The following is a 10,797-nucleotide window of genomic DNA, read 5'->3' as shown; positions in this document are numbered from 1 at the left end:
GAGGAGGACATGGAGCCTTGTTGCTGTATGTTGTGCGCCAGAGTGCGTCAGTTTAGATTAAAAAAAAAGAAAAACAGGTTGGATCAGAACACAATCATGTGATTTGAGACAGTGACTGGGCAGCACAACAACAGCACTGCAAACAGTGTAAAGTAAAGAGGGGGAGAGTTTGAAGTTGCGTTGAGAAAGACAGGATCTTCCATCCTAGAGACCAGACACAGGGCCAGTTGTGCAGAAACAGATTTAATGTGGCTTCCTCTCCCCGCCTGACTTAATTTTTCTGCTCGGGCTGCCGGGAAGAATTGGAGCAGATTTCCGTGGAGCTGGACGGAGGATTTGAAGGCGCATGCGCCACCTGCTGGTCGAAGAATGGACGCAACGAATCAAGGGCGCGTTTTGAAGACGGTCACAACTATTTCTAATGGCTTGGCTCCACATGATGCTTGTGAAAAAGATTCAACAATGGACAATAGGGGTTGGTTTCACAAACCAGCTTGTCGCTGCACACCTATGCTCTTTGCCATTCATCCTAAACTTTCCACACAGCTATTTTATTACTGAACATAACATTCTGCCCATGTCACGAGGCACTGGGAGGCAATGCAGTGTCAAGTCCCATTAAAAAATAAACTGCATATCAAGCACCCTTCAATCAGACATTTGCTTTGCTGATGTATGCAAGCACAGGAGGATATAAGGAATGAGAACCGGTGTTTGTCTAAATGCAGGTGCTGCACAGTGGTGCAGTGGTTTCTTCATTAACAAGGAGGTTGTAGATTTGAGTCCAGGCCAGATATTTCTGTATGGATTTGGCATGTTGCATGCTTGAGTTTTCTTCCACGGCCTCAAAAACCAGTCAATCCGTGGATGGATTATAGATGTGGATGTGAGGTTGCGTGATTATGTTTTTGCACTGTGGTGGACTAGTAGCCCACCTATGGTAAACCAGCCTTCATCCATTACCAGCTCCAGTGGTATAGAACTGGATGGATGTCTGAATGTAGCCAACTAATCAACAATGTTCATTAGAAAACACATGTATGCGAGTATGTGTGTGTCTATCCTCGGATATATTGTTCATTTTGTGGAAACAAATTTTCCTGACATATTTATTTACAAGAGGTTTATACAAACGTGCATGTGTCCATGTGTGCATACACGTAAATGGCTGTATACATAGATATATTGAAATTTGCATTGATTTTCTTTTGTATGCATCTGTATTTTGTGAATGCTTATGACATGTCTGAAAGGAAAACATGAAAAAAAGAGACTAGTTTAATTTATTGAAGTTTCAAAATGAACATGATAGATACTGACACAACTGGAAGTTTCAAAAGGATGTTTTAATGGTGTCCTCACATGGGCCGACTCAAAATGAATGAACAGCCTACTTCATTCGAAGAACATACACAGACAATTTACAGAAAGTGTCACCCATTGTGTCACCCATTTAACGACACCTTTACAGAATAACAAAGGATTTACCATTACAGTAAAATAAAATGTCGGCAGAAACTCTCAACAGTTTTCCCTCAATGTAAATTTTGAATTTTTTTTTTTTTTGGGAGGGAGGGGTGTTTCTTTGAAGCATCTCCAGTTCCCAGATTTAGTTCAAATGTCCTGAATTGAGTCCAAGTGTGACGAATGTTACCAAAAGTCCTTGGGTATAAATGTGTGATAGAGGCAACCACTTCTCTTTCTTCTGATTTTCCAGTTCACAGTGTCATCATTTCTTCTTCCACAGTCTGCCCGCTGGCCTCAACGTACCTCTCCTGCACGCCGAGAGTACTGAGGATTCGCGGCGTAAAGGAAAACACACACATTTGTTATTTGTGAAAATCCGAAAGTCATGAAGTGCATCGTCATCATTGTGTCATCAAGTTTTTCAGCCACTTCCTGACAATCTTTAGGGTTTTTTTTGTTTTTTTTTTATCTACGATGAGTCACAGCGAGTCACTGCAGCGACGAGGAAAGGATACGAGCTGAACTGGAAGTCTGCCCCGACAGCTGCTGACATCATGGCCTGCAGATTCCTCTCCTCCAGGTCCCCAAAGCAGTAGCCATTGGCTTTGTCCACCACCCGCAAGACCTGAATCATGCTCTCTTTGTCCTGAAAACACAAAGACGGTCAAGCGACATCCAGTGAAACGACCCTCTGACAAGACATCTTTGCTTTATCTGAGACAGTGTTGCAGACAAATGGAGCTGCAGAGTGAGGTACCGTCTGCGTAGCTCCTCAGCCATTCATAAGGGTCACCGATTATTGTGTATAGAAGCCCTTATACAGTGCATGCAAATGCACACATTTACCGAGAATTGAGTCGGGATCATCACATTGTGAGGGAACCGCACTAACTCCTACACCACTGTGCAGCCCCTGACATTAAATTATTATAACATGACTTGTTTTTTTTTTTTTTTTACACCAAACTAGGTGACCTACTGCATTAAGAGAAGCAAGGGTTAATGATATCGTGTCGACTTAAGTTTGTTCAGCCTCCGTTAAATTCACAAATGCCTAACTTGAGTGGGGGTACCTGCACATTGAGAGGCACGAAGGAGACGAGGCTGTAGTCTTGAATGACCTCTGCCAACTTTTCATTCAGATGGTGAAATTTTTTAAAGAAGGGGTCTGCGGCCAGGTGGTCGAGAAGATAAGTCAGGTCCATGACCTCGGTGTAGAAGTCCAGGTTGAAGGCTGTGCGGGAGTAGAGACAGGAAGAATATTGTCAAAAGTGTGAAAAATTAGTATGTCGTATGAAAAAAAAAAACACTAGTGTAAGATCAATGTAAAAGGGCCCTTTTATGTACCCAGTTTGCCATACTGCTCTATCAAGTCTATCTTGGAGAGAACGTTAACGTGGGGGAGCTCCACATGCAGCATCGTGGACAGAGAGGTGCACAGCACTGAGATGAACTTGGCCGGGTCGGCGCAGTAGTGAGAGTCCACCAGGTGCACCGCCGTCAGCTGGAAGAGTCGAGAGAAGCGGCAAAACGACCGCAATGATCATTAAAACCCAAGCGTAGTCTGAAGCTCAACCCCCCCCCCCCCCCCCGATGCACTCGAGAAAGGCCTCGGAGACCATTGTGCGGTGGGATTCGCTCGGGGGACACTCACCCGAAAATTCCACTTGGCGAGCTGCGAGAAAATATTCTTTACTGAACTCTGGTGGGTATAGAGCTCCACCTGTCCGGGGCAGTCAAACAAAAAGTAACAGTCACTATGATGCTTCAGCTTGGTCTCCAGCCAGTCCAGATTGGCCTCCAGGTACTCCATGCAGTAGAGGAGTCCGCCGTTGGGCCCGAGCTTTAAGCCCTCCATGACATCGTCCAGAGTGACCAGCTCGGAGACATCCACAGCGCAGGGGTACGGCAGTCCCTCGTTGGCTGGGTCCATGTTCACCACCACCACCTTGCGTCCCAAGTGAGTGAGGAACTCCTGCATTCCTCGGCAGTAGGTGGTTTTACCTGAGCCCGGGGGGCCAATGACCACCTGGCCGAACCGCAGAGAGGGTTTGACTCCTGTCTGGACGGACATGATTACGACGGATGAGGCTCCTGTCCAGATGAGACCGGGGGGAGGGTCAGAGGGGCCACATGTGGTCACTAGTGCAGGACCTCAGCATCCAACTACAGGGAGACCTGCGAAGACCAAAGTCTCACGTTAATGCAACGAAAACCGGTGTTCACCTGTCCAACATGTGCTAAATACCCATCCATCCATCCATCACGGTTCATGGTCTGCAGCAAACACACACAAATAGACAATAACACACACTCGCATTTATATCTACGGATAATTGGGAAGCAATTGCTCCAAACACCCCTCTAAGTACGTCAATGCATTAAAATGGTCATCATTACCACTCAGTAAAGTTGTCAGTAAAACTTTCTAACTTTGTCGATTAAAACCGTTTGCGTGTTCACAATAACAACTTCGTATGAACTGCGAAAGCTGCCTGTTTTGATAATATCGTGGATTATAAAAGAAGAATGTCTTCGAAATGGTGTTATTATGATGATTATTACCGCTCGCCACCGGAGTGTTTTCAGGCTTGAAGCTACAAGCTTTAGCGTCCAAAGTACATCCGGGTCACGGAACAGGTGCTCTTTCACAATTAAAGCGCTCCAAACTGCAAACTATCTTTTTTTTTTTAATTTTTTTTAAAATCTCATAGTTATTTATTCATTTAATGTCATATTAACGCCAATATCCTCTCTCTTTTTCCCCATTCACGAAGCATAAACTATAGCATGAGTTCTAAATAACAAGAAAATAGCGGGATGGTTCATTCCAGGGGTAAGATGAGTTTCTTTATCTTTTAAATAGATTTTTAGCAAGGTTTATTTAATTTTGTATCATTCCCAGATGTTATAACAACTTTCGGCTCATACTTTCATAAATGCGTATTAACAGAAGGCTTCTTTCCCCCTATGGTAAATTGCATTATTTTGTTTTTTAAAAGATGGACGTATTTTTAATAAAAAAAACTATTAGGTATCATACTTAACAACACCTGCATTTGCATACGGGTAATTGGGGTATACATATCTTGTACATGTATTGCATTATGATTTAGCTGTTATTAAAATAGAGATAGTTGTTTTCATTGCGAGATTTAGAGCTGAAGTGGTTCTATCATCAAAGTGATTTTTTTTTTTATTACTGTATTATTATTAAAAAACAGGAAGTCGTTTTTAGTGGTGTATCTCAACGAAGTAACATATATGGAAGTCAGGTTCAGTTAAACCCTGAACGTTTCTTTTATAATTGTGAATAGTGATTTAGAATTTGCAGTACCAAATGACTGAGTAAGTGCAATTTCAAATACATATGTTAACCCAAATAAATTATTTAAGTCAAATATTAATTCTAACATGCATGGTTTTCTAGATCCTCACTAGTCACCCTTAGAGTGGGGCGTAAATAACAAGGAACTCACTTCTCTGGAATGTGAAACAAGTCAGTAGTGCCGAAAACACATCAGCAAATCTGGACCGCTGCTCATGCGGTTCACCAGTGTAGTTGCATGTACAGACTTATTTTTCGGTGATACTCAGTAATTATAGCTCAGGCTACACAGATGTGTTACAAAAGGGGACAAATAATAATGCTTCCAAACTTTTGAAGACTATAGAAACACACTTTCAACCATAATTGTCTCACTGTAAAACAGAATCATAGAAGTCAGTTTCTGCAAAACTTAAGGAAAAAAAAGTTCACCCGATACAAATATGCAATCTGTATTTTATCTGATTATTCAATTGAAGTATAATGTAGAAAGCGTTGTGTAATATTGAGTAAGTCATCATGGAATTCAACAAAAAATACACAAAGACATAAAAATAGTTTGAAAATACTTTAATAACAAGTAAGTCAATAAAAAAAATCTACATCCATGATAATGTCTGGAGTTATAGCACAGTTTTATTGTTTTTTATATGGCCCAATGGTGCCACCTGGTTGCCACCCTCTGTATTTTAAACTGGAGCTGGGTTGTCTTCGCAGCAAGGTGTCGCCTCGGTCTATATCCTTGGGTTGATCATAGACTGTAGTTATATGCCAATCTCTTCTGGCCTTTTTAGTAGGATGTAGAAGTAGTTTCTCTCCATGATACCTGCAGAAAAGAAAAACTGTATCAGAACACACTCATTCCAATGCTATGATGTCGTACAGGATATGGCTATTGTTTCCTTATCAACGCTCACCCAAACCCTCTTTTGCAATTAGGATGTTGACCATCATTCTCCAGGGCTTCAGCAATCCCAGCCTGACTGCTTCCTAGTCCTTCTCCGTCCTTCCAGCCCTGTTTCTCCATCACACGACGACCAAAGCCCTAATTCAACCACAAAGAAATCAACATTTAGAATACAGTGCTTCGAAACATTAATCACAAACAACCCAATGTGGTGACATGCTCACTTTAGTGAATCTTTCAAAGCTGCCAATAGCCTGATTGTGCCCAGAGCCATCCATAACGCCGTCCCTCAGTCTCTTTTCATAACGCATTCTGACATAGTCGCGAGCGTCCATGTCGCCTCCATCTGTGAGACAGAGAACGTGGTGAAAAATCCGACTCGGCAGGGCCAACAACAGTTTGGTGCTCAAAGTAAATCAGTGTTATTAGATACACCACCTCGGTTTGGCATACCTTTATCATAGTAAACGCTCATGTCGACGTCCCAATCATCTGCGGTTTGTTCATCAAAATCTGAAAGACAGAACATGAAAAAAAAAAAAAGCATATGTGAACAAAAACACATAAAGCAATTCATACAAAGTAGCAGCCACTATTAAAAAAACCCAACACATTTCTATGTGTTTAATTTTAACAAAAGTCAGAACAACTAACATAAACAGCCTTGAGGTGATCCTACATATATATATATATATATATATATATATATATATATATATATATATATATAGATAAAACACCCTGAAATACTAAACGCCATAATAAAACATGGAGCTCAGTCTGACATCGAGTGATTATGTGAGAAATGTGGATCATGCCAATCACTTCCAAACACTATGAGACACTGTAGTGTTTGCCTTAATTATAACAGGTTTGTCTGGAAAGTTTTTTTTCGTCGCCTACCTCCTTCTTCCTCTTGCCAGTACTGAGCATCCGTGTAGAACACGAGGCCCGATCCGCCCTTTTCCCACTTCAGCTCGATCTCTTCTTCAAATAGCCGCTCTTTGCTGCGTTCCTGGCTCGTTACGTCGTCATGCAAGGCCTCGTGGCGCTCCCACTCTTCGCAGCGGTCATCATCCTGCGACACAACAAATAAATAATAAGCAAACCACTGCGAGGACATGATGACAAGCTTCAGGAAGCACACAGGCTACAAATTCCAACAACAATACTGTATTGATCCGGATGTAAACATGCGTTTTCCTCAAAAACTAGGTCTGGCAAAGTTGTACTATTGAGCAGAAGTGCGTGTGTGTTACCACTCTTTTAAAATGTGAACTGGTGTTTAATGCCATGTGCTTTTTATCATCTTTAAAAAAATAAATAAATATATAATTCATGTTTTGATAACAACAAAAGTTGGGCTTCAAATATTTTAAGCTCTTTGTGGGATCATCCTCTATTCAGACCAATACAGCATACGATCAAGGCAGCGATCAATTTAAGCTATAACTTACATCATCTGCATTCGACTGTGCATCGTCTTCATCTTCTTCCTGTGCCTCATCAGGCTCTGTTGTTTCCGTTTGATCCGCCGGCCATCTCGCTTTTCCTGACAGCGAAGCGGCAAACTTTCCCGGTCCGGATATTTCATGTCCAGCCGCTGTTAAAACCGTCTCCTCTGTGGCTGGAACCGTGTGACTGTTGTAGTACTGAAAAGGTACGTTGCCATAGCGACGGTTCGAGCCGGTCTTAGGAAAAGTCAAGCCCAACTTCCGAATGAGGCGCGGAGGCAGGCGGCAGGCCTGGATGAGCTGGAGAAACACCTTCACCGGCGTGCCAACGTTCCCATTCTGCATCAGAGCGGGCGGATTCAGCTCAGATAAACTTATGAGGTGTGCCTCCGTGAAGCACTCTGAAAGCGCAACATGATGGCGCTGCTCAAACTTTGTCTTATAGGGGAATGATCCATCATCTGAAAAAAGAAAAGCATACAACTGTGTGAATTGGGAAAATGTTACATCACAAGTAAACAAGTTCAAATACAGACCTTAACCTCCACTATCATCCATTAAAACATATATTAACTTTATGATGCACTGTCACCACCTCCTCCTCCTAATACATTCAGGTGTGTATCGTTGCCTTGTCTCTATTCATCAATCCTGTTCTGCATTCATTGCTAAACTCATGTTTGTAAGGTTACATTGACTAGTGAATAATTTCTCACCTTTGCGATATTCCTATCCATGATTATCCCTGTCATTAATCTTGTGCTTATTTTGACTTTGCATGTGTTTTTTTGTTTTGTTTCATAATACTCTAGTGGGGGTCCAATAATAGGGAAAGCAACAGTAGTTATTGTGTGCAGAAAGATACCAAGCCAAAGTTCCATCCATCCATCGTCTATACTGCTTATATACTGTGTTGGGACTGGCTCCAGTGCCCCGTGACCCCGCAAAGGAGTAAGTTGGATGGATGTAATTTTCCTTCCACGTCACAATAATGTGACACCTTGGTCTTGGTCTATCAGAAAATACCAGTAATATATATATATATATATATATATATATATATATATATATATATATATATATATATATATATATATATATATATATATATATTTGTACAAGCGGTTGCAAGTGAACAACGTGGAAAACGTCTGAATGATTTTTCAAGTTATTATGAGTTCATAAATTAACATCTGCGTAACATTCGCACAAATGTCTTTTTGTTACATATGTTGGATGGAAAGTAATAAGTTACCTTTATCAAGTGAGATCTTGACTCTTCTGATCACACATCGATTGGACAGCCAGTTCCCCTTCGAGTTGATCCAGTGATTCCCCGCATACATCTTCATGAACCTCTCGGCTTCTTTAGGGTGGATTGAAACGATACAACAGCACGACTTCCCCGCCTGTTTCGGTTCGGAACAGGAGGTCGAGAGCTTCTCCGATTCGGACGTTTTGGAGTCGCCCTCCTCCGTCTCACCGTCTTTGTCACACTGTCCCCCGGGTTCGGTCGGTTTGGAGTCTCTGAGGACCTCCGGTCGGTGGCGGTAGTGAAAACACTTGAAACCGCCACTTTCTATGAACTGACTGAAGTAATTCCTCAGGTCTGCGGAGCGAAAAGCCACAGGAATGTTGTTAATAGCGAAATAGACCGGAGCTTCAGCCGCACAGTCCGCCATGTTTGTTTATCCTTCGTAAGACGTGACGTAACCGGAAGAACCGTTATAGGAGACGTCATATCCGCTCTAAGGCTCCGGCAAGTTTATGCTCGCCACTATTCCCCACGCTGCAGTTGGTATGATACAATCTGTTTTCATCAAAAACGATGATAAATATTTGGTAGAATTGTAAGCACATTGTGGTTACAACAAATATATTGACCCATTCGTGAAAAGATCACAAATGCTTTCGTTCCATTACAACCATACATGGAACATGCAAAGATATATTTCATTTCATTTCATTTTATTGAGAGCCCCATTAGCTTCTGACTTATTGCAGGAGCTATTCTGCCTGGGGTCTCCTTCAATTTCAAATATATCCATGCATTAATCACAGTTCTACACTTGCTTTGCCACAGTTAGGGCTCATCCTGGATAGGTTACCACTTATTTCTGGAGTCATAGAAAGAGACTGAAAACCCCGCTAAAAGTCACACATCAATGTATGCACTGGCAGTTTGTCATTTTAATTATGTACAGTTTCAGAAGGCCAGGGTACCCAGGGAAAAGGCATGAATAAAATATGCAAACTTTCACATCCCATATTGATGGCTGCTTCATTGTGAACAGTATCCTGTGATACCAGATGATGACTTCCACCTAACTCCATGCACATTGAGGGAGATGAGAGACAACAAGTGTCACATCAGACCATTGGAAACAATTTACATCAGCGTGGTCTGAATGCTGGACGGCCTGCAAGAGTACCTGAACATACCACCAGGCATAAGCAATATCATCTTGCATTGGTCAGGGAACATTTACACTGCAGGGACCTGTGGGCCTCAGTGTTATTCTCTGATGGTAGTCCATTCACTTGGAGCAGAAATGATGGCCGCCAAAGATGTCTGAGACATCAAGGAGAGCGCTATGCATCAGGCACTGTTGTCACCAGATGAGCCTTTGGTGGTGGTGATGTTACAGTTTGGACAGGTATGTCTAGTCAATACACAACTGTACACAACCGTACGACCTCAACAACGTCATTAATGCAGTCAATGTGAATTAGCAACATTGTGCATGGACACGTTTGATTTCAATATATACATAGACAACATAGACAAAAATGCTCAAGCTCATGGAGGATGCATCACTAATGAATGGCTGCTGGAGACTGAGGAACCTCTAATGGAGCAGTCTGCACTTACCTGAATCTCATAGAAAACCTCTGAGATCAGCTGAGTTGCTGTGTAGAGACTCGTACCTCTGTACCCAGAACCTCAATGACGTGAAGGCCATCCTTGAAGAAGAGTTTGACGTCATCAAGCCTCAGCAGACAAGTCCACTCGTCGTCAAACTGTAATTGATGATCATAGGGAGAGCAAATCATTTGAGACTTTGGATGAACGAAGTGTCATCAGAGTGATTCAGTTTCCAGAGTCCGTCTGTAAATGAAATCCTCGGTTTACGGTTCCTCTTCCACAGCCTCTGAGGACGTTTTAAAGCTTGTAATTTTATTTCTTTGTCATTTGCTGAAGTAGAAGTAGTTTGTATAGATTCCAGCTTGTTATATATGGAGTGAGCGGGAACAAAGATAGATCGACTCTGCCACGCAACAAGTAGTGCTTTTGTTATTGTCAAACTGGATTGACTCTGATTTACTGAGAGGAGCTTTGTTCTCTTTCGTCTCACTGCCGTCTACTGTCTTATCATCAGCGTCAGATCAGAAAGTGAATGTGATTAACCGTAACCCAGCATTTAAAGTGAATTCTGCTCTTTTGATAACAATCAAATAAAAATTGTCAAACAGTGGCGATAAACTAAGTGCCTGTGCCCAATCACAGTTCACAGAACATAACTTTCAAGCTTTTTGGATCTTGAATGTTGACTTTGGACACAGAAAACAACCAGAACATAGGCCTTAAAAATTAACCAAAAAGAAAAATTTAAAAGGGTTTCACATTGCCATGTGTTTTT

At 41.9% G+C, this 10,797-nt stretch overlaps 2 protein-coding genes across 2 annotated transcripts; both read right to left on the bottom strand.

Moving 5' to 3' along the window:
• Nucleotides 1-1,325: 1,325 nt before the first annotated feature.
• On the bottom strand, nt 1,326-4,085 carry gpn2 (GPN-loop GTPase 2). Its single transcript, XM_080501349.1, has 6 exons — nt 4,033-4,085; nt 3,122-3,645; nt 2,815-2,971; nt 2,541-2,701; nt 1,983-2,113; nt 1,326-1,791 (listed from the first exon to the last, which is right to left on the bottom strand). The coding sequence occupies exons 2-6, from the start codon at nt 3,539-3,541 to the stop codon at nt 1,719-1,721; spliced, it is 942 nt and encodes a 313-aa protein (XP_080357475.1). The 5' UTR covers nt 3,542-3,645; nt 4,033-4,085; the 3' UTR covers nt 1,326-1,718.
• A 1,300-nt stretch (nt 4,086-5,385) lies between these two features.
• Nucleotides 5,386-8,838, bottom strand: gpatch3 (G patch domain containing 3; the record flags this gene model as incomplete). Its single annotated transcript, XM_080501404.1, has 7 exons — nt 5,386-5,621; nt 5,713-5,840; nt 5,927-6,048; nt 6,156-6,215; nt 6,606-6,780; nt 7,160-7,617; nt 8,412-8,838. The coding sequence occupies 7 exons, from the start codon at nt 8,836-8,838 to the stop codon at nt 5,432-5,434; spliced, it is 1,560 nt and encodes a 519-aa protein (XP_080357530.1). The 3' UTR covers nt 5,386-5,431.
• Nucleotides 8,839-10,797: the final 1,959 nt, after the last annotated feature.

Source organism: Blennius ocellaris (assembly GCF_963422515.1).
Source record: "Blennius ocellaris genome assembly, chromosome: 8".
Lineage (NCBI taxonomy): Eukaryota > Metazoa > Chordata > Actinopteri > Blenniiformes > Blenniidae > Blennius > Blennius ocellaris.
This window is presented reverse-complemented; position numbering and strand designations above follow the sequence as displayed.

Coding starts and splice junctions, on each gene's coding strand:
- gpn2 (XM_080501349.1), bottom strand. CDS start 3,541: ATGTCCGTCCAGACAGGAGTCAAACCCTCTCTGCGGTTCGGCCAGGTG. Junction 2,702..2,814: donor AGAGCAGTATGGCAAACTGG/GTACATAAAAGG, acceptor ACTCCCGCACAG/CCTTCAACCTGGACTTCTAC. Junction 1,792..1,982: donor GCAGACTTCCAGTTCAGCTC/GTATCCTTTCCT, acceptor GCGAATCCTCAG/TACTCTCGGCGTGCAGGAGA.